The sequence below is a fragment of the Lepus europaeus genome, chromosome 23 (assembly GCF_033115175.1).
Source record: "Lepus europaeus isolate LE1 chromosome 23, mLepTim1.pri, whole genome shotgun sequence".
Taxonomy (NCBI): domain Eukaryota; kingdom Metazoa; phylum Chordata; class Mammalia; order Lagomorpha; family Leporidae; genus Lepus; species Lepus europaeus.
The window spans coordinates 15,870,392-15,894,317 of NC_084849.1; the positions used below are offsets into that span (position 1 = coordinate 15,870,392).

General features: G+C 53.0%; 1 protein-coding gene across 2 annotated transcripts in view; it reads right to left on the reverse strand.

Moving 5' to 3' along the window:
- The window catches only part of PXN (paxillin), a 51,395-nt gene extending 27,974 nt beyond the window's left edge, over positions 1-23,421 (reverse strand). The window contains exon 1 of one of the 2 annotated variants that reach the window (XM_062182806.1): positions 23,311-23,421. In XM_062182806.1, coding sequence (XP_062038790.1) covers positions 23,311-23,323 — 13 coding nt within the window. In that variant the 5' untranslated portion in view covers positions 23,324-23,421. The remainder of the gene's footprint in view (positions 1-23,310) is intronic. The other variant, XM_062182803.1, reaches the window with a different exon arrangement.
- Positions 23,422-23,926: the final 505 nt, after the last annotated feature.

The window sequence follows — 23,926 nt, forward strand, 5'->3', positions numbered from 1 at the left end:
AAGTCCCAGCTTGGAGGGAGCCAAGGACCCAAGGCCTGCTGGAGTGTCTGGACTTACAAGGGCAGGCCAGGAAGGCGGTCGGCAGGGGAACACAGGACCAGGCCTGCCTTTTGGATCGCTCAGGCGGTGTGTGCAGGAGGGAGGCAGGGCTATACCAGAAGACCAGGAGTCAGTGCTCTACAGGAAAGGAGGTAAAATCGGGGAGCCCCACAGCTGAGCAGGGAGGAAGAAGGGAGTGCAGCGTGCTTCCCGCCTGCTTCCTGCGGGACAGAGGAGCAGCCATCAGATGAGGCGGGGAAGGCAGGGGGCGCAGGGCTGGGGGAAGAAGGTCCACGGGAAGGATCAGGGTGAGGAGGGTAACAAGGACCCAGAGTCCAGCAGACAACAAGCAGAACCGCAGGAAAGAACGAAAAGACCTTTTTCCCCTCTGCCAAGTCACCACTGAGTAGGGGCAGGAGGGCGTGGAGGAGGTGGAGGCTTGGAAAGTAGCAGTTTGGAAAATGATACCGTGTTGCTGCTCAGATAGGCCCTTTTCCTGAAAACAAGTTCCTCCTGGCCATTCCCCTGCCCCTTGCTGGGAGAAACTCCGGAGGCCAGGAACACCAAGGGTCTCCTCCCTCTGCCCGCTCCCATCCGCACAGAAGTCTGCCTGACATCCAAATCCAAAACCAGCTCCAGCTCTGACTGCTCTCCTACAGAAACCCGAGGGCCCAGGCCAGGCATGTTACCGGGGCAGCCAGGTCCTCCGCATTGCCAGGATACAATCTCACTCCAAACTCTGAAAAATGCCCTTCAGAACTGGCCCAGAGCCTCAGCTCCAGGTGAGTCCAGATTTTGCATAGATAGCGCCTAACACCCACTGGAGGGTAACAGATGCCCTAAAGGCCAGCCTCATTTCAGCTGTCCAACCAAGGTGATCCCCAAAAGGTCATTCTATAGATAAAGCAAAGACCAATGACTGTCCTTGCCTGTGGCTGAGGCTGAGTTTGATTTGCTTCAAAGATTCAATCGGGAGGACACAGGGTACCAGTTACAGCCAGAGAGCTAGGCGCACTGCACACGCTGTTCCCTGTCCCAAGACCACTCTCCTTTCTTCTTTACCAGGCTAAATCCCTTCTTACCCCTGGAGACTCCTAACAGCTCAGCTTCCTATTCTGCTAGATGAGGACAGAAAGGATCACGCTGCCAACCTAAAGAAAAAGGAATGTGTTGTTTTTGGGCTGGGGAGCCTCTTCAGTAAGACGCCCAGTTACAACATGGCCATCTCTGTAAAGAACAAAGGTTTAGGGCTTTTCTAAACATCACGGTTCTAGTTACAATAAACATAAAACAGAGTCAGTTTAGGGTACCATTTCTTCCAGGAAGCCCTCCTTTACCTCCTTCCTTGCACAAGGTTTGAGGTTCCCTCTTTTTCGAGCTTCCAAAGCACCATGTATTTCCCCAGTGACAGCACATGTCACACTGGTAGAAGTGTCTGCCCCAATGCCAATGTCACACAGCACACGAACAGCCCATTGAGGGCAAGGAGTGTGCCCTTATCCATGTTCACCTCCTGAGTACCCGGCGGAGCCCAGAGCGTGGCACATAACACTCCATGGATGGCACTGGTGCAGAGATCTGCCTCACTGCTTCAGTCTGTGCCCCAAGCTGGTCCTCCACGAGAGCTCCCCACATGCAAAGCCCACAGCCAGGGGCTCCCCACTCCTCTATCCTACGGAATGTTGCATGTATTGTGATCTGGTTACCACTCTACCAGCAACCTTAAAACAAAACAAAATCCTTAAGATGTTGAGGCCACAGCACAGTCCCTTGTGGCTACTTCAGGTTTAGGCGCACTGTGTGTCCTGTCTGGCTTCCTTTGTGCATGGGGGGAAGGGAAACCAGTGAGGTGGGCTCAGTGCACAGAGAAGAGCAGCTAGGAGGGAGGCTGGGTACTCAGGCTGAGTCAGAGCCCAGGGCTGGGCAGCACTTTGTTGTTGTTGTTTTTAATATTTATTTATTTATTTATTTACTTGAAAGGCAGAGTTACAGAGAGGCAGAGCCAGAGAGAGAGAGAGAGAGAGAGAGAGAGAGAGAGAGAGAGGTCTTCTACCGGCTGGTTCACTCCCCAAGTGGCCACACTGGCCAGAGCTGCCCCAGGGCCCTGTGAACCAGGCCGCACTCCTCATGGAGCAGACAAGAGATGTGACTGGAATGTGCAGATTTTCTGAAATGTGCACCTGTGGAATGTGTTAGCAACACCAGCCGGGGGTGACTGACAGCATCATCGATTATCACAACTGAACCTCAGAGCAGGAGGAGAGCCGTGAGGCCACGGCACTGGCCGAGAAGAGGAAGACAGAGGAAGGAGGCGGCACTGAAAGGGAAAGGAAGGGGAAAAAAATAATGTTTTCCCAAAGTTGTTGTTACTTTCTTTCGACTTTAAAAGCTTTGCTTTTCTTTACAAAGATACAAGGAATGTCACAAATAGTAAATTTGCAGATAAATGTAAAAGACAAGGTAGTGTGGGTTTGGTAAAATATGTGGAGGTAAAATTTGTAACAACCGTCACACAAAGGCAAGAGAGAGAGAGATTGGCCGGCGCCGCGGCTCACTAGGCTAATCCTCCGCCTTGCGGCGCCGGCACACCGGGTTCTAGTCCCGGTCGGGGCACCGATCCTGTCCCGGTTGCCCCTCTTCCAGGCCAGCTCTCTGCTGTGGCCCGGGAGTGCAGTGGAGGATGGCCCAGGTCCTTGGGCCCTGCACCTCATGGGAGACCAGGATAAGCACCTGGCTCCTGCCATCGGATCAGCGTGGTGCGCAGGCCGCAGCGTGCCTACCACGGCAGCCATTGGAGGGTGAACCAACGGCAAAGGAAGACCTTTCTCTCTGTCTCTCTCTCACTGTCCACTCTGCCTGTAAAAAAAAAAAAAAAAGAGAGAGAGAGAGAGAGATGGAAACATAGTTATAAGGTTCCCACATCATAAGTGCAATGATATAATGTGAATTGAAGGCAAACTATGATAAGTTAAACCTGCAAACCATAGAGCAACCACAAAAGTAATTAAACCAATGAAGGATAGCCAAATAAGCCAAGAGTGGAGATAAAATGGAATCCTAAAATATACTGAACAAACCCAAAAGACGGCAGGAAAAGAACAAAGAATAAAGACCAGATGGCAAAAATAGAAAACAAATGGCAAAATGGTAGACTTAAACATTGATAACTGATCATTACTTTAATTGTTAAAAGGTCTACACGCTCTGACTAAAAGGTGGAGGTTGCCAGATTGGATAAAAAATGCAAAACTTAATATATGCTGTCTACAAGAAACACACTCTATTTTTTTTAGATTTATTTATTTGAAAGGCAAATTAGAGAGAGAGAGAGAGAGAGAGAGAGAAGGGGAGACAGAGATTTTTCTATCCACTGGTTTACTCTCCAAATCTCTACAACGGCCAGAGTTGGGTCCTGGCTTTAGCACTCTAATATGGGACTGGTGCATTTAACTGCTGGTCTGGACACTTGCTCCAAAGCCACAGGTTTCAAAGACACCATGGAACCAGAGGTGGCAACCCATAGATTATAATTACCCTGGGGGCTGGCGCTGTGTCGGTTAAGCCACCATCTGCAGAACCAGCATCCCATAAGGGCACTGGTTCAGGTCCTGCTGCTCCACTCCCAATCCAGCTCCCAGCTAATGTGCCTGGGAAAGCAGAAGATGGCCCAAGTGCTTGGGCCCCTGCACCCACGTAGGAGACCTGGATGAAGCTTCTGGCTCCTGGTTTGGCCTGACCCAGCCCCAACCATTACAGCCATTTGGGGAGTGAACCAGCAGATAGAAATGCGCTTGCTCACACGCGCGCACTCTCTCTCTCTGTCTCCACCCCCAACTCTGACATTCAAATAAATAAATAAGTAAATCTTTTTTTTTTTTTTTTTTTTTTTTGACAGGCAGAGTGGACAGTGAGAGAGAGAGACAGAGAGAAAGGTCTTCCTTTGCCATTGGTTCACCCTCCAATGGCCACCGCGGCTGGCACGCTGCAGCCAGTGCACCACACTGATACAAAGGCAGGAGCCAGGTGCTTCTCCTGGTCTCTCATGGGGTGCAGGGCCCAAGCACTTGGGCCATCCTCCACTGCACTCCCTGGCCACAGCAGAGAGCAGGCCTGGAAGAGGGGCAACCAGGACAGAATCCGGCGCCCCAACTGGGACTAGAACCCAGTGTGCGGGCGCCACAAGGTGGAGGATTAGCCTATTGAGCTGTGGCGCTGGCCAAGTAAATATTATTTTTAAAGATTTATTTATTTGAAACGCAGAGCTACAAAGAGAGATCTTCCATCTGCTGGTTTGCGCCCCACATGGCTGCAACAGCTGGAGCTGAGCTGATCTGAAGCCAGGAACCAGGAGCTTCTTCCAGGTCTCCCAGGCAGGTACAGGGGCCCAAGGGCTTGTGCCATCTTCTACTGCTCTCCCAGGCCATAGCAGAGAACTGGATTAAAAATGGAGCAGTCAGGACTCAAACCTGCACCCATATGGGATGCCGGCGCTGCAGGCCGCAGTTTTTACCAGCTATGCCACAGCGCTGGCCCCAATAAATAAATCTTTTAAAAACTCTAGAATTACCCTGACAAGCTGATATAAAATCCCTGGAGAAGATGAGTGCTGACTTGATCAGAGGTGCAAAGGAAAAGAACCTTAAAGTGGAGGGTAGGTTCAGATGTCTACCAAGACTCAGAATCACTATAGGAAAAACTCCTTGTGGTGAGGGCTCTAAGACACGGGATTGTTTCCAGATGAGAATCCACAAGCGACTTGCTGACCTGCACAGTCCTTCCAAGATTGTGAAACAGATTACGTCCATCTGGACTGAGCCATGAGAGGAGGCTGAAGTCATCAGTGCAGATGCTTCAGTCTGCTGTGTTATTAAATTGAACATCAGTTGTTAGAGAAGAGAAAAAAGGAAGAATGCTCTGTTAGTATCAGACAAGGTAGGCAGACTTCCAAGCAGGAATATCCCCCAGGGTAAAGAGGGACATCTCACAATTCTGCACGTGAACATCTAACCATCGTTAAGTGCACACACATCTAACAACAGAGCTCCAAAGATGAGGCAAAAATTGACGAAGCTGAAAGGAAAAAGAGAGAAATCCACAACTGTAGGGCAGAGTGGAAACTTCAACTCCACAGGGGAGAAAACGTTCGAGTGGAGAAAAAAGCCCTCCACCAGCAAGCTGGAAGGAGATAAAAGCCAACATCCCAGGAGCTGGGGGCCCACGGAACACGGAACCCAAGGGCTCCTGCTCTTTGCTGACTGAAGCAGAGTGGGGCTGGGGGACACAGCCACACAGCAGGAAAATGCCCCTCCCTTCAGCAGAGCCCACAGACCTCCCCCACGGGCAGCACACCAGCTCACACCCAGAATGTAGTGGTTTTCGGTCCCTGACACACAGGTAGGGGTCGGGACTTGACAGCCTCCCCTCCACACACCTGGCTGATGGGTTCCGAAATCCCCGCATCCCCATGCAGATGACTTGCACAGACACACCCCAGCCTGTCCCCTTCTTTGCCCTCCTCCCCAGTGGCACCACCCTCAAGCCAAGAGTCGGCAGCATGATCAGCGGGCTGGATGGGACAGTCCCTGGGTTCTACTCCCTGCTCAGCCGCTTAACAGTGAGTTGCCTCACATGAGTCACTCAGAGTGCTCGCACTTCCGCGCATCCGGGGGAACACCTATTTCATAAGACTGACGAGAGGAAAACAAGGAAGGTCCTTAGGATAGTGTTTAGCACAAGGCAAACACATTAATGATGGCAGTTATTATTTCAATTACATAAATATAAACATACCCAAAAGATTTTACAGAAATACAATATTAATACCATAATTAATCTCTGAATGATTATCTCTGAAAGTTTTCATTATTTTCCCCTTTGCATATCTCTGTAGTTTTCAACAAGGAACACATATAACACTGATAATCACTAAAACAAAAACAAAAAAAAAATGTTGAGTATTAAAGGGAACACAGGCCGGCGCTGCGGCTCACTAGGCTAATCCTACACCTGCGGCACTGGTACTCTGGGTGCTAGTCCCAGTTGGGGAGCCGGTTCTGTCCCGATGGCTCCTTTTCTTTTCTTTTTTTAAATTTTTTTGACAGGCAGAGTGGACAGTGAGAGAGAGACAGAGAGAAAGGTCTTCCTTTACCGTTGGTTCACCCTCCAATGGCCTCCGCGGTAGGCGCGCTGTGGCCGGCGCACCGCGCTGATCCGATGGCAGGAGCCAGGTACTTATCCTGGTCTCCCATGGGGTGCAGGGCCCAAGCACTTGGGCCATCCTCCACTGCACTCCCGGGCCACAGCAGAGAGCTGGCCTGGAAGAAGGGTAACCGGGAAAGGATCGGTGCCCCGACCGGGACTAGAACCCGGTGTGCCAGCGCCACAAGGTGGAGGATTAGCCTAGTGAGCCGCGGCACCGGCCCCGATGGCTCCTTTTCCAGTCCAGCTCTCTACTGTGGCCTGGGAAGGCAGTGGAGGATGGCCCAAGTGCTTGGGCCCTGCACCCACATGGGAGACCGGAGGAAGCACCTGGCTCCTGGCTTCGGATCAGCACAGCGCACTGGCCGTAGCAGCCATTTGGGGGGTGAATCAATGGAAGGAAGACCTTTCTCTCTGTCTCTCTCTCTCTCTAACTCTGTTAAGAAAATAATAATAAAAGAAATAAAGGGAACACAAATATAATTAGCCCTTTCAATAGACATTTAGGGGCCAGTGTTGTGGTGCAGCAGGTTAAGCCAGCTCCTGCAATGCTGGCATCCCATGTGAGCACCAGTTTGAGTCCTGGCTGCTTCAGTTCCAATCCAACTCCCTGCTAATGTGCCTGAAAAGCAGCAGAGGAAAACTCAAGTGCTTGAGTCCCTACGCCCACGTGGGAGACTCCATGGAGTTTCTGGCTCCTGGCTTCAGCCTGGCTTAGCCCCAGTCATTATGACCATTTGGAGAGTGAACCAGCACATGGAAGATTCTCTCTCTGTCTCCCCTTCTCTCTCTGTAACTCCATGTTTCAAATAAATCAAAATAAATCTTTTTTTAAAAAAGTGAAGAGATCGGGGCCGGCGCTGTGGCGCAGTGGGTTAATGCCCTGGCCTGAAGCACTGGCATCCCATATGGGTGCCGGTTCAAGACCCAGCCTGGCTGTTCCACTTTCTATCCAGCTCTCTGCTATGGCCTGGGAAAGCAGTAGAAGATGGCCCAACTCCTTGGGCCCCTGCACCCACGTGGGAGACCAGGAAGAAGCTCCTGGCTCCTGGCTTTGGATCGGCACAGCTCCGGCCATCTGGGGAGTGAACCATCGGATGGAAGACCTCTCTCTCTCTCCGCCTCTCCTCTCTCTGTGTAACTCTGACTTTCAAATAAATAATAAATAAATCTTAAAAAAAAAAAAAGTGAACAGATTTAAACCTAAAAGAACTGAAAACAGGTATTAAATAAATGGCTGCAGAGGAATGTTTGTAGCAGCATTATGAGACAGCCAAGAGGAGAAAACAGCCCAAATGCCCATCAGTGGATGAATGGACACAATGGATATTACACAGCCATAAAAATGAAGAAAGCACTAACACATTCTACAACTTGATACACTTCAGAAACACTGTGCCAAGTAAAAGAAACCAGACAGAAGGCCATATACTACTGGATTCCATGTACCTGAATTGTCCAAATAGGAAAATCTGTAAGGGCGGAACACAGAGCAGTGGCTGCTGGAGGTTCAGGGGAAGTGGTAAGGGGAAGTGACTGCTCAGTGAGTACACAGACTTCCTTTGGGCATGATCAAAGTGTTATAGAACTAGGGAGGGGCTGGCGTTGTGTGTAACAGATAAAGCTACCACCAGCCAGGGCAGCGTCCTATATGGGCACTGGCTGGAATCCTGGCTTCTCCACTGCTGATCCAGCTCCCTGCTAACGGCCTAGGAAAAGCAGTGAAAAGTGACACAAGTGTTTTGGCCTCTGCCACCCAATGGGGGAGACCTGGAAGAAGCTCCTGGCTTTGGCCTGGCCCAACCCTGGCCATTGCGGCCATCTAGGGAGTGAACCAGCGGAAAGAAGAATCTCTCTCTTTGCATCTCCCCTTCTCTCACTGTAACTCTGACTTTTGAATAAATCAATAAATCTTTTAAATAAATAAATCTTTAAAAAAAAAATGAGAGCTAGCTAGAGGTGACGACTGTGTGACATTTTGGAGGTACTAAATACCACTGAACTGTATACCCTTTACATGGTTTACTTTGTACTACGTGAATTTCACTTTGGTTTAGAAAACACAATGAAAGAAAAGCGATATGCATGTTTATGCACTTACAGATGCACTGAAAGTGGTTGGGAATCAAACACACCCATCTACTAACAACAATTACCCCCACCCCCATCCCTGGGACAAGAAGGAACTTTCATTGCATACCTTTTGTCTCCTTTCATAATAAGATGCAAAGAAGTATCTTCTTTGACATAAAAAAACTTTTTTTCAATATTTATTTATTTGAAAGGCAGAGTTACAAAGGCAGAGGCTGAGACAGAGAGAGAGGTCTTCCATCTGCTGGTTCACTTCCCAAATGGCAGCAACAGCCAGAGTTGGGCTGATCTGAAGCCAGGAGCCTGGGCTTCTTCCAGGTCTTCCACGTGGGTGCAGGGGCCCAAGCACTTGGACCATCTTCCACTGCTTTTCCAGGCCATAGCAGAGAGCTGGAGTGGAAGAGGAGCAGCCGGGAATCAAACTGACACCCATATGACACCCACTGCAGGTGGCGGCTTTACCCACTGTACCAGAGCGCCAGCCCCTAAAAAATTTTAAAACAACTTACCACAAGACTAAGGAGTGGTAAAGTTGGAGTTTCCTTTTATTTATTTATTTGAAAGTCAGAGTTACATGGAGAGGAAGAGAGAGAGAGAGAGAGATCGATCGATCTTCTACCCCCTGGTTCACTCCCCAAATGGCTGCAATGGCTAGGGCCCAGGCAGGCCAAAGCCAGGAGTCAGGAGCGTCTTCCAGATCTCCCACAGGGGTGCAGGAGCCCAAGCACTTGGACTATCTGCTGCTGCTCTCCCAGGCACATTAGCAGGGAGCTAGATCATAAGTGGAGCAGCCAGGTCTTCGACCGGTGCCCATATGGGATGCTGGCATCACAGGCAGCAGCTACACTGGCCCTGACATAAAAATTTTTATAAAAATAAACAATAATATCAAATACAAACAACATGAGGAAGGTTCCTATATAAAAGGAAGGCTTAAGGCTAGACTGTGGCAAGTGTGGAGTTCTAGAAAGCAGAAAAACTAGGAGCCTAGCTATTTCCAAAAAGAGCTACAAGGAAGAAAAAAGCACCGGCCGGCTGCACTAAGTGACCTGGACAAGTGCTTTCTCCTTGGAAGATCTGTTTGTTGATGACAGGATTGAATCTGACAAGTAATATTTAAATGTTTTTATATTTTCATTTTCAAAATGTTGAAAAGCCACAAAACTCCTTTTGCCATTGTGCTCTTGGCTGGCATTCCAATACACAACCAGACACAAAGTGAGCAGCTCTGACTAAAGATGATGAGCTAGAGACCCCCAGAGACCCCCAACCACAGGAGGAAATGACATTCTAAAGCTTCTTTCAGCTCTAGAGGTGTGGGAGGAGACCAAGGGAGAAGCAGTCCAGGGGTGGGTCGGTGATCTGGCAGTTGGGACGCCTAGGCCCCGCACTGGGAGTACCTCTGTCAGAGTACTGATTCTGCTCCTCATTCTACCTTCCTGTTAGTGAGCACCCAGGAAGCAGCTGTGATGACAAGTAACTGGGTTCCTGCCACCCATGCAGGAGACCTGGATTGAGGCCCCAGCTCCCGGCGTCAGGCCTAACCCAGCCCCAGCTGTTGCAGGCATCTAGGGGAGTGAATCAGTAGCTAGCAGCTTGTTCTCTCTGCCTCTCATGTAATTTTAAAAATTTGAAAAAAATGAATCTGTCCAGAAACACAGAGGGCAAACATGGACTGGTCACACCCGACAGAACAGCCGAGTGAAAGTCTCATAGCATAGCACGGAGAAGAGGAAGGACAGAGCCGGGACAGTGCCTAAAAGAGCTGCTACCAGCAATGCCCTCAAGAGCCAGAGACCGCGGCTGGCCTTGTAGTGCAGTGTGTTAAGTGGCTACTTGCAACGCCAGCGTCCAATACTGCAGTGCCAATACAGGTTCAAGTCCCAGCTGCTCTACTTCTCATCCTGCTCCCTGCCAATGCACCTGGGAAAGCAACAGAAAATGGCCCAAGTCCTTGGGCCCCTACACCCACGTGGGAGACCTAGATGGAGTTCCAGGCTCCTGGCTTCAGCCTGACCCAGCCCTAGCTGTTATGGTCATTTGAGGAGTGAACCAGCAGATGGAAGCTCGCTCTCCCTCTCACTGTCTCTCCCTCTCTGTATGTCACTCTGCCTTTCAAATAAATAAACTTTAAAAAAAAAAAAAAAAGTCAGGGACCAGCAAACCAAGGGCTTCCTTGGGAGAAAATGGACCTTGACACCCAGGCCCCCATGCTCTGCCCAAGTCCAGGCAAAACTGACTCCTGGTCAGTGTTCCTCGGGGCACAAACAGGATGACTCAAAACAGATGAGAAGTGACCGCAAGAAACCATGACAACCACCTCCAGGTGACACTCCTCTTCCTCCCCAGCTTATTTCCAGCTTGGCTGTCTCACCAGACCAGGCAGGAATGGACTTCAAATGCTGAATTCCAAGGAGAGAGAAGGGGCAGAAGTTCTTGGAAAGCTCAGGATCCGGCAGAAGTGGCCTGAGGCAGTAGGGCAGGGGGAGAGGCAGCTACCCAACAGCTATCTCACCAAAGATGAGGCTGATGCTACCCAGGAGGGGTGAGAAAACCACATACCCACTCCCAGACAGAGGACTTCAAGACAGGCAGCACGTGGCCAAGCAAGCATGCTCAGGAGGTGGCCAAGTCAGGTCTCTGAGGAACAAGCGCGGCTTCCAGGCGCCAACCCCTCCTTCACACCTACCGCAGAGAAACCAGCCCAATCTGGCTGTCCCAGGGAACATCCGTGATGAGAAAACCGGCCAGCAGAGCCAGGAGTCCACAGGGGAAACAGCAAGTTCAGAGGCAAGGTCACGGGACACTCCCACTTCCACCTAAGGAAGAGGAGTGTTCCAGGAAACCGAGACAGGAGAAGCCTGGCCGGGGCTCTCTGGGCGTTTACACCAGCAACAGAGGGGTGGTGGTTAGCCTGGCAGTCAGGTCCCGCAACACAGCACGTCCCTGCTCCGGCTCCTGACCCCAGCTTCCTTGTAACGCAGACCCTTGGAGGCAGCTGTGATGGCTCAAGTAATTGAGTTCTTGACACCCACCTGGGAGACCTGGACTGAGTTCCCGGTTCCCAGCTTGTGTGGCCCAGCCCCAGTCACTGCAGGCATTTTGGGGAGTGAAGTAATGGGGTAGGGAGAGAGCTCTTTCCCTCCTCCCGGCCCCCCTTCCACACTTCTCAAAAAATAAACAAACACCAACAGAGCCCAGGGTGAGACCAACAGATCAACTGCCCTGAAAAGGGTACGGTCAACCGGGCCAGCGCCCATGTAACAGCTGTGCCACTAATCAGATAACCACCACAGGTCACAGTCCAGAAAACCAAACTCTCCCTTTTTTCTTCTGTTACGAGGAGCCTCAGCAGCCAGCCTGCAGCGGGAAGCCTCATGGATGGCAAGGAGCTCCCATCCCAGCATGGGGGTGCCAGGAGAAGCCCGGCAGACCTGCAAGCAGACCCCAGAGTGACCCTCTGGTGGCTCTGAAAGAATAGTATTAGGTGAGCGATTGGTATGAACCAAGCCACCAAACAACCTCCTCCCTGCACCACTTCCTCCTCAAAGCCACCAAAGAGGCTCAGGGGAAATGCAACGTCACATAACCAAAACCCAGCTGAACACCACCAGCACTGGGGTATGACCATTTCACCTTGAGAGTGGAGCTCCAAACATTCTCTAACCCAAAGGGCCAGCCAGAGTCTTCGGTCACATTCTCCCAGCAAATAACCAGAGCCAGAGTCTTCCCCCAGGTGGCTGAACTGCCAAGGAGGCACAAGGGTACCAAAAGCCCACCTCCAAGGCCACAAGAAACGCAGCCAGCATGTATGTGAAGTTTAATCCTGACACAGGGACTCGGAAAGCCAAACCCCAGAGCTGCGTCTAGGTGATTCCAGCAATGAACTGATAACAGGACCTACCTACTGAGCACTTTAACGAATTCTGGGAAATGGGCCTGTTTCATGGCTGGGACTGAGGCCCCTGAGTATAAGGTGACTTGCTGACAAGGCCTCACAGGTAGCCAGCGGCAGCACTGACACAGAACCAGGTACAGCGATGTCAGAGCCTGGTCCTGCCTGTGGTACTAGGTCGCCTCCCCACCCTTGCACCTAGAGAACTTCTCAGATTCTCCAGGCAGGAAGTGGTTTGCTGGAGGCTCGGCAGCAGAGCGGGTGTCCACAACTCATGCCCATTTACTCATCAACCACCGTCAACTGTTTGGTAAGCAACCCCAGAGAGGAGAGAGCAGCACTTGGCAGTCAGAGGTGCTTGAAAGGCAGAGGCCTGTCTGCAAGGAGCCTACAGGGCGCAGCAGGAGACAAAGGGAAGCCCAGTTATGAATACCCACAGTTATATCTAAATGGGAAGGGCAACAGGGTGGATGGTGTGGGTTTTTACACACATATATATAGATTACATATAACTTTTATTTATTTGAAAAGCAAAGTGATAGAGACACACAGAGAGACCCTCCATCCACTGATTCACTCCCCAAATGGCCGCAATGGCCAACTCTGGGCCAGGCGAAAGCCAGGAGCCCGGAACTCCATAAAGGTGTTCTATGTAGGGGGCAGCAGCCCAAATATTAGAGCAATCTTCTGATGCCTTCCCAGACAGAGTAGCAGAGAAGTGGATAGGTCACACAGCAGTCAGAACTCAAACTGGCACTCCCATATGGAATGCTGGCATGGCATGAGGCAGCTTAACTCGCTGTGCCACAATGCCAGCCCCAGACTGACTGGTTTTAATCTGTAGAGAGTCTTCTCAAAAAGGGGCCAGCACTGTGGTACAGTGGGATAAGCCACTGCCTACGACCGGCATCACATATCAAGGCACAGGTTCAAGTCCCACCTGCTGTGTTTTTTGTTTTTTTGGTTTTTTTTTTTTTAAAGATTTATTTATTTATCTGAAAGGCAGAGTTACAGAGAGGCAGACACACAGAGAGAGAAAGAGACAGATAGAGAGGGAAGGAGAGACGGAAGGAGGCATGAAGGGAGGTCTTCCATCTGCTGGTTCAGTCCCCAAATGGCCACAACAGCCAAAACTGTGCCAATCTGAAGCCAGGAGCTAGGAACTTCTTCCAGGTCTCCCATGTGGGTACAGAGGTCAAGGGCTTGGGCCATCTTCTACTGCTTTCCCAGGCACATCAGCAGAGAGCTGGATCGGAAGTGGAGCAGCCAGGACTCAAACTGGCACCCATATGAAATGCTGGCCCTGCAGGTGGCGGCTTTCCCTGCTACATGACAGTGCCAGCCCCTGCTCTGCTTCTGAACCGGCTCCGTGCTAATGCACCTGAACAAGCAGTGGGAGACGGCCCACGCGCTCTGGGCCCCTGCCACCCATGCCAGAGACCTGGGTGATGTTCCTGGCTATGAACTTCAGCATGGCCCAGCCCTGGCTGTTGTGGGCATTTGGAGAGTGAACCAGCAGACTGAGAATCTCCCTCTGACTCTGTCTCTCTCTCTAGCTCTACCTTTCAGATAAATTTTTAAATTAAAAATTAAAATAAATAAGTAAATAAAAATAAAATGAATGCTTGCAACTAGTTTGGGATTTAAAAAAAAAAAAAAATTCCGGCCGGCGCCGCGGCTCACTAGGCTAATCCTCCGCCTTGCAGCGCCGGCACACCGGGTTCTAGTCCCGGTCGGGGCACCGATCCTGTCCCGGTTGCCCCTCTTCCAGGCCAGCTCTCTGCTGTGGCCAGGGAGTGCAGTGGAGGATGGCCCAAGTGTTTGGGCTCTGCACCCCATGGGAGACCAGGAGAAGCACCTGGCTCCTGACTTCAGATCAGCGTGGTGTGCCGGCCGCAGCGCGCTACCGCGGCGGCCATTAGAGGGTGAACCAACGGCAAAAAGGAAGACCTTTCTCTCTGTCTCTCTCTCTCACTGTCCACTCTGCCTGTCAAAAAAAAAAAAAAAAAATTCCACAGGCTGCAGGTCAGATGCAACCTGTGATTTCCCACTCTGCCTTTGGGCTTCCATTGTGAAACATCAGACACTGAGTCAGGCCCCAGAAGGCCTAGGGTCAAGTGTTGGCATCATCGTCTGGGTTGAGAATCGGTGTGTCCCCTTCCTGTAACTCCTGTGAACTTCAGTTTAGCTTCCTCCTCCTCTGTAAACCAGGGACAGCCACCAGCTACCTCCCAGGGCTGTCAGCATCACATCAGAAATGATGAGCCACATGAAAATGTTTCCTCAACCCTACAGGCTTCCACGAAAACCCATGATTGAACACAGGCTAGGAGAAGAAGGCAGCAGTAACAGACCAGACAATAGACGAGGCCGCACAGAGCGAGAAGGAAATGAGTTGGGTCTTGCTGGCATGCAGACCGGAAGAATCATGACAATAGAATCCGCGTCAGGGGTAGAAACAGAAATTTGGGAGTCGCCAGCAAACAAGTTATGAAAGAGGCCATGCCAATAAACTGACTGAGGTACCATACAGATAAACAGGGAGTCCAGAAAAGTCTTTTGGAAAAACACCAACGTGCACCCCCAACAAAGCAATCAGAGTAAGAAAGCAGAGAAGGAAGAAAAGGAGGTTCCACTGAGAAGCAAGAAGGGCTCCAGGAAGGGAGGGGAAACACGACAGTTAGAGTGGATGTGAGGGCCGGTGCTGAGGCATAGCAGGTACAGCTGCCCGAGGCACTGGAAGCCGATATGGGTGCCAGTTCGAGTCCTGGCTGCTCTACTTTTTTTTTTTTTTTTTTGACAGGTAGAGTCATAGACAGTGAGAGAGAGAGACAGAGAGAAAAGTCTTCCTTCCGTTGGATCACTCTCTAAATGGCCGCTACAGCCGGCGCTGTGCCGATCCGAAGCCAGGAGCCAGATAGGTGCCTCTTTCTGGTCTCCCATGCGGGTGCAGGGGCCCAAGCACTTGGGCCATCCTCCATTGCCTTCCCAGGCCACAGCAGAGAGCTGGACTGGAAGAGGAGCAACCGGGACTAGAACCCAGCACTCATATGGGATGCCGGCGCCACAGGCAGAGGATTAACCAAGTGTGCCATGGCGCCGGCCCGGCTGCTCTACTTCTAATCCAGCTCCCTGCTGATGTGCCTGGAAAAGCAGCAGAAAATGGCTCAAGTGCTTAGGCCCCTGAACCTATGTGAGAGACTCCAGAAGAACAGATCGAAGACATCTCTCCTCTCTCCAACTCTTTAACTCTGCCTTTCAAATAAAAATAAATAAATCTTAAAAAAAAAAAAAAAGGGTGGGATGTGTGTCCTGGTCCAGAAGAAAAATCTGGAAGGATGGGTCACACTGGTTAAAAACAGAAAAAGGAAAAGAAGTTAGGAAGGGCAGAAAAGTAAAAAGAGGTGGGCCAGGCAGCCCTGCAGATGGAGACCATGAGGCCACCTCAGAGCAGGGCGCCTCCATGGATGGCAGATTGGGGAGGTATACAAGGTGCTGGGATGGAGGCAGGGGTCCCAAGGGTGGAGTGAAGAGGGCACACGGAGAGGCGGCCGCCTGTGCAGGGTGTGCCAAGCACCTCTATGCTCCTCACTCACTCAACCTCCCAAGAACACCCAGGTTTTCAACAAGGTTACTCAGTTGTTGCAGGGCCGAAGTCGCCATGGCTCATTCAAAAAGATACGGTGGCCGGCGCTGTGGCTCAATAGGCTAATCCTCCGCCTTGCGGCGCCGGCACACCGGGTTCTAGTCCCGGTCGGGGCACCGATCCTGTCCCGGTTGCCCCTCTTCCAGGCCAGCTCTCTGCTGTGGCCAGGGAGTGCAGCGGAGGATGGCCCAAGTGCTTGGGCCCTGCACCCCATGGGAGACCAGGATAAGTACCTGGCTCCTGCCATCGGATCAGTGCGGTGCGCCGGCCGCAGCGTGCTACCGCGGCGGCCATTGGAGGGTGAACCAACGGCAAAGGAAGACCTTTCTCTCTGTCTCTCTCTCACTGTCCACTCTGCCTGTCAAAAATAAAAAAATAAATAAAATAATTAAAAAAAAAAAAGACACGGTGGCCAGTGTCCAGATGAGAGGCAAGCAGTCTGAAGTTCCTTGAGCTAAAGGAGGAAGGAGCTCCCAGGAGGCTTCTGCCCACCTTGCTCAGTTCACCCAGGCTTCCAGGATTCAAAACAGCTGGAAACGTGTGCCCCACTCTCCCCAACAAGAAAACAGAACAGAACATGGCTGTTTCTGCCAAGCGAGTTCTGAATAAGCTGCATTCCATTTCATTAAAACAATTACCTGAGCCCCAGCCAAGAATTACATAAAGCTTCCTCCCCACACCACCCCTCCCCCCATAAAACACACATCATGCTGCTTTTCAAATAGGCACAGTACGGCCTGATGCTCCACTCCAAGACCTCACTGGAAGACCCCATAAGCCCCACCCAGAGGCAGCCAGCCTCAGCATCCCCGCAGGCTGACAGACCATGTAAGACTCAAAGAAGACCCCTACCCAGAGCTCTTCCCTCAAAAGAGCCTGCTGGCTGCCCAAAATGTTTCTAGTAGGCACCGGGGCCCTCAGCTCTGCCTAGAGTCCAGGGGGCTACTGGTGCCAAAACCCAGATGGGAGGCCCAAGTGGCCCAGCACAAACTAGACAAGACGATCCCAGCACAGGGGATTCCAGGAGAAGGCATCTGAAGACTGGAGGACTGCATGGGCCAGATCTGAGCTGCAAGGAGAATGAGGGCCACCCCAGGCCGGGCAGCTGCCCACAGGCCACCGGTGTTCCTCTGCCACAGATAACAGGTTCATGACACGAAGCAAAAGCACTCGCCTCCCCTTCTCCAGGGCTTGGGCTGCCCTGGAGGATGTTCCTGCATTTGTAAAGCCTCACTCTGCATCCCACCAGCACAGACAACCCCTTGCAAACTGCCCCAAACTCAGCATCTCACATGCCCTGATCCTGGTCTGATGAGTGTCATCACACCCAGAGTCACTCCTGAGATGGCCCCCACACCACCATGGAAGCCCACCATTTCTGGCCCTGCTTGTGTTCTGCACAGATCAGAGCAGACAGTCAGTGGTCACTGTCACTTGAGGCCCCACTGGCTCCTGTCTCTGCCCACCCTGTCTTTCTACCATCGTCAGAGAGTCACAGGAAGCTCAAAGGTGCTTAGGCTGATCACAGGTGCAGTGACACCAAGTCCACCATAGCAAAGCAGGAGTTTTCTTACTTTTTTCCAATGACTTTAAAAAAAAAAAAAAAAACTCATTTGTTTGAAAAGCAAAGTTACAGAGAGAGGGAGGGAGAAGGAGAGATGGAAAGATTTGAAAGACCTTCCATCCACTGGGTCCACTCCCCGAATGGCCACATCGACTGGGGTTGGGCCAGGCCAAAGCCAGGAGCCTGGAACTCCATCTGGGTCTCCTACATGGGTGGCAGGGGCCCAAGGACTTGGACAATCCTCTGCTGCTTTCCCAGGCACATCACCAGGGAGCTGGATTGGTAGTGGAGCAGCTGGAACATAAACCAGTGCCCACATCGGATGCCAGCGTCACAGGTAGTGGCTAAATGTCCTGAGCCACAACGCTGGCCCCTCCAACAACTTTTTATGACGAAAATGTCTAAACATAACCAGAAGTTGAAAGAGTATTACAATGAACAGACGTGTACCTACCACTTAGCTCCAATTGTTAACATTTTGCCATTTTGTGTAAATGCATAGAGCTCTTGTCTTCTCTATATATTTACTGTGGACCCTCGGTATCCACAGGTTTTGTATCTGTGGGTTCAGCTAAATAATTGGGAGGAAAACAGAGCCTGTACCAAACACACAGAAACTTTTTTCCTTACTCCCCAAACAATGCAGTACAACAATTACATATAATGCATTCACTTGGTGTTTGGCTTCAGAAGCAACTAGAGATGAGCTGTTCAGGAGGATGTTCATTTGTAAATGCTACAACATTTTCTGTGACAGACTTGAGCACTACAAATTTTGAAACTGTGGAGGTCACAGAACCAGGCCCCCTCAGATACTGAAGAAGGACTGAGTATGTGTGTGCATAGATCCTTTTTTTGTTTTTCACTATGTCATTTAAAACCAAGTTGCAGACAGCATGACACTTTACTCCTAAGTACTTTAGCATGCACCTAACAGTAACAATATTCTCCCATAAAACCACAATACCACAATCGCACAAGAAATAAGAATTAAAAGGCCATCGTTAAGGGAAGGCTTGGCCACTGGGGCCACTGGGGCTGGGCTGTACCCGGCCAACCACACGTTCTGTCTGCCATGGCCCAGAGTCCGGGGCCTGTCTTGGAGAGGCCAGCCCTGAGCCCCGCTGGTTAGGCAATCAACTGGGCAGCTGAAAGATGTATCAAGAGGCGATATGAGACTTCAGGTCAGATGTGAGGCTACGCATGGAGGTCCAGGCCTGTCCAAGGGAGAGGACGACCTTCCACACCCACTTTGATGAGATACTCTGTCAGTGCAGCTTCCTCACCCTCTCCCCCTCCCATGGGACACCCTCAACTCTCCACACAGCCGTTTTCAGCAACCTCCTCCTCTGGCAATGGGATCGCTCCGAATGGCTGGGATGTACACACACCTGAATGAAGATGAGGAGCATGTCTGTGTGGAGCTTCCGATCCCCAGCCAGAGGGGGCGGGACAGGGAATCAGAGGACCACTCCAGCAGCTGTGCCTTAAGCTCAGAGCGGCCTCCACTGAGCAGGAGGTGCTACCTGAGAGCCCTGTGTTCCTCCTGAGTATGGGTTCCCCAAAAAAGAACAAAGGAGAGGGAGGAGCCACAGGGAAACCCAACAATGAGGAGCATGGGGAGGAGGAGACAGGAAAGATTTCTGGTGTCCTAGAAATGGAAAGCAATCAAACCAGGAGGCAAACAAGAGCAGCTCCAGTAACCCAAATAGAAGTGTGAAGAATGGCCGGTTACAAGTCCAGCTCCGGAGTCAGACAGCCTGGATTCAAATCCTAGCCTGGACGGTCACCAAAGGACTTGGGCAAGTGGGTGCATCCCCTCTGCGCCTCTTTCCTCACCTATAAAATGGGTAGAATAGTAAATACTCTACTGCCGCCAACAGTCATGCCGAATGCTAACATGATTCAGTGAAACAACATATGGAAGGTGCCCAGCACGTAGGAACTACATGAACATTACGGGAAAGAGTGCTATAAACATGTTGTACAAAAAATTAAAAAAGTGTATGGAGCTAGGAGAAAGTTTGTTCATTCTCTCTGGCCTCAGAACGAGTGGGAAGCCCAGAGAGGCTTTGTAGGGTCAGATGCTCCACACACAACGACTCAACGAGGGACCAGGGCTGCGCAGGGGCTCAGCAGTCACTACAGCCTTCCGTCAGCCCCTGCAGCCTGGGGCCCACCCAGCATCTCCAAGGCAGGGCCAGCGCTGGGGTAACTGAGATGTTCCCTCAGAAGACCCTGACTCTTACAGCCCAAGCACCTCCGCATGAGCAGTGGCACCCAGGCAGCACATCAGAAAGTGTACTTGTTTAAGCATCAGATGCAGCAGGCTTGACTCCCACATCAGCCCCTTACCAGCATCCTGCCCAAGAGAAGCCTGCCGCTGCTGCGGAGCCCACCTGGAGGGCACCCTCTCTCTCCGGACAACCACGGCCTCTGCCACAGGCAAGGCAGCTGGGTGCCCTGACCCTGGCCGAACACACAGAGGCATCACAGACAGGCGAGCCCAAAGTCCAGACTTTCCATGGAAACAGGGAGGCTCCTTAGCCCAGAATGCCCCCGGCAACTCCCCTACCCTCGGCGCACTCCCCCCAAGGACAATGAGGCACTGTTTCCCAAAGGGTCCAGACTGCTGAGAAGCTAGAAGAGGACACGTCCGGATTCCAGCAGCAACCGGGCACTGCCAACAGCTGGCTGCTCCCCTGCTACATGACGGGAAGGCTAAGCTATCACATCCTGAACTGGACCCGCCCTTTGTCACACAGGCCTTTTCTTGGACATGGCCCCCGGGGCCGAAATTTTAAACCTGTCAGTTACTCAGCAGGTCCATGGCTCATCCCCGGTTACTCAACAGCACCTACTACCTTATGATTAAGATGACCAGATCTGGACTAGATCAGCCCGGATTCAAACCCCAGTTCCAGCACTCAACTCCCTGAGCCCAGCTTTTGCACCTGTGAGGCGGAGATAACGCACCTCCGTCTCCTTCAGTTGCGAAAATCCTCACCAAGCACGGGTATGGTACTGTCCCCCACCATACAGAAGTGGGCCACAGCTGTGGTCAAGGTCCCCCCGGGTACACTGAGAACACGAACAAGGGGAGAGAGAGAGGAGCCGGGTCAGGAAGAGTAACCAGAGTGCATCTCAGTGTTGTGGAAACTCTGTCCAGGAAGCTCCGGCCAGAACTCGAACAGAGTGAACTCCTGGCCAAACCAGCCTCCAAACAGTAATGAGAAAAGCCACCGGGCAGCCACCCCACAGCACAAAGCAGGGAGAACACACGGGGCGGGCAGGACACACTGTGTTTATGTTTTTCTGCCCAAAGAGCTATAAATTTGTAACTTATTAAACAGCACATGGCAAGTCTGTCACTGGCAGCCATGGGGAGGGGAGGACATCTCCAACTTTTTTTTTTTTTTAAAGACCAAAAAACAATGTCACAGAGGAAGCTTTGGCCTTGCTACAGGCCAGACCATAAACTCTTCACCCGTGTTAGGGACCAGGAAGCTCACAGCTGAGAGCACTCTCAGGAGAAAAATAAAAACAAGAGGCCTGGCCTTTGTGTCCACCCTAACTAAGGAAAACAGCTGACGAGCCCTGTGCTGACCAGCCATCCAGACAGCTGACAGGGCCTGAGCTCAGAGGCAAATTCCTCTCCTCTCCTGCACACCCCACTCCTCCCACCCCAGGCTCCGGTCAGCCAGGCGTGGCTGGCCCCCTGGGAGCTCAGGCCAAGGAAGTCAGGCAGCCTGGATCCAAGCGCCCGGCGAGCCTGTGGTGGAGGGTGGCAGAAGTTACAGGTGGCGGCCATCACAGGCTGGGACCCCTTCTCCCAGGGCCTGCTCACCCCCTTCCCAGGAAGAAAGGCCTCTGGGTCCACGAGAACTGCGGATCTAAGAGAGGGACTGGGCTTCCAGGCACGGCTTTGTCACTTGGCGGCTCTGCAGCCTTCAGCAAGAGAATCAACCCCTCTTAGCTCATTTTTCTCAATGTGACAAAGGCAGGGCGTCAGGAGAGCAGTGGCCTCCACGGGGAATCTCATACAGGGCCTGTGGTGAGCATGAGAGCAATGGAGGTGGGGGAGGCCCTCGGTCAACGGCACACTCACGTTCCTACAGTCCCCTCCGCCAGCGCGCTCTCTCCTTTCAGAGACGAACTCGGCTTCCTGGCCCTAAATGGAAGACTCAGAGGACAGGAATTCCCGACTTCAACTGCGAACGCTACAAAGGACGTTCTCAGCCCCCCCAACAGCACAGGGACCGTCCAGAAGCAACACAACGGCACCAGCGCCTTACAGGCTGCAACCCTGCTCCCGGGTCCCAGCAGGGAAGCACCGAGACTTTCAGATCCTCACTCCCCAGCCTCCTTTCAGCTTAGTTATTCTTATGTGAAAAAAATACCTGCCTGGAAGCCATGCCAACCTTGAATGCATTAGAAAAGTGGGTGCCAAGCCTGACCCAAAGGCAGAACTACGCTTGGCAGCCACCACACTATGCAAAACAGACAAGCTCCTGCACGACCCCCGCCCCCAGGCTTCCTCAGGGGCACCCTCATGCCACAAGGAAGCAGCCAGGCCCAGCGCCTACGAACAGCCTGAACTCAGGGCCCTGGGCTGCCTGTTGAATCTTCTCTGAGCGCCTGGGCAGACGGAGAATCAGCGGTCACACAAGCCACCCACAGTCCAGAGAGGGAAGACAAGGCGCCTACAGAGAAAAACTTTACCCTCGCTCCTCTCCTCCCCGGCTCACAGCCCTCCAGCTACAAGCGTCCGGGGAGGGAGAGACAGGGACTTCTCCCACTCCAGGGGCCCACCACACTCCCGGCATTCCTAGAACCTCCCAGCACCAGCCGCCCTGGGTCTAGAGTTTGCTTCCAGAAGAAACTTTCTGTCTCCTGCCCTAACACCAGATCAAGACAGGACTGAAAAGGGCAGGCGTGGGGCTCTAATGACAGGGAAACAGTGAAACTCTGTTCTGGGCACCTTGTCCTCCTTACCTGCTGGGCTCCCAGCAGCACCTGTCTGGGGGGGGCAGGGAGACTGCCAGGCAGGATGAGCTCAGACATGGCCGTACCTTTGGAGGCCCCTTCCCACCGCATTCCCCTGGCGTCTGACCAGGATCTGGGGGTGGGGGCCACATCATAACCCCCAGCCGGCCCTTCTCGGCTTACATACCAAGGGGGAGGGGCTGGACCACACGGTGGGGAGGGCTGGCAGGCAGGCGAAGGGGGTGATGACGGGATTGGTGGGCAGCACTTGGGGCACTTGTCTTTGAAATGGGGGTGTGGTCCTGGCAAGCTCACCTCCAGCTTGCGAATCTAACCCAGGACAGGAAAGGGACAGTCTCGGAGAGGCTCTCCCCGGAGTGGGGGTGCCAGCCTGTGAAATGGGGGGTGGGAACAGGTCCTGGAAAGGAGGCACCAGCTCATGAGATGAGGAAGCTGCTCGCCGGGCTGGGTCCACCCATGCGGTGGGGGCGGGGAGCGGTCCGTGAAGTGAGGATCCCGACGCTGAGGAGGGGTCTGGTCCGGGGAGCCGTGGTCTCGAGCCTGAGGCGGACCGGTTTGGGTCCCCAAGGGTCGCGCGGGTCCCAGGGCCCGGTTTAGCAGACCGAGGTGAGTCGCCGAGGAAGGGGGTCCGGAGGTGGGGCCGTCCCCAGGCGGCGTGGCTGGCCTGGCTCGGGACTAAGGCCCAGTGCGGGACCCCGGTCCCGCGGAGCCCTGGCTGGCAGGTACCGGAGCCGGGGCCCGCGCCACCGGGGGTGGGATCCGCACGCCCCCCCCCACCGACACACGCTCGCTCCCGCCCGGCCGGCCCGGGGCCGCGCGCCCCTCGCCGCCGCCGCCGCCGCCGCCTCCCTCGGCCTCCCGCTCACTCACCGAGGTCGTCCATGGCTGGGCCGCAGCGCCCGGAGCCGGCTTGGCGTCGCGCTCGCAGTCCGTCCCGCGGCCGCTCCTCACCGCCCCGCAACTTTTCCGCCGCGAGCCTCGGCCCGGAACAGAACGCGCCACCGCCGCGCGCGCCCGCGCCCCGCCCGCCCCCGACAGCAAGCTGGCCCCGCCCCGTGCGGCGGCTGGCCCCGCCTCCTCCGCCCGGCTCTCGCGGGGGGCGGCGCTGGGCGGGGCGGCGGCGCCCTCTCGCGGTCGAGGGGGGCAGGTGGGCGGCTCCCGGGCCTTCGGCCCTTTCCCGTTGGTCTTTCTGCGGCTCGCAAAGTCACTTGCTTGACCTTCCGGCTGACGGATCTGTCCACAGTCTAACATGTGTCTGTCCATCAGTCACCCGGTCGTCACGTGTCTGTGCCCTGTGATCTGTCCACCTGTCCGTCTGTCTCCCAGTAGGTCACCTTCCAGGAGGATCCTAAATCTGTACCGGGCAAGGTTGGGAGCCCTCGGGAACCCTTCCTGGGGTCGTCCCCTGGACCCTTGGCAGTGCAGCCCACAGCCTAGCCTTTGGGACCTAGAGCCAGGAACTTGGAAGCTTTGTATCCCTTAATCT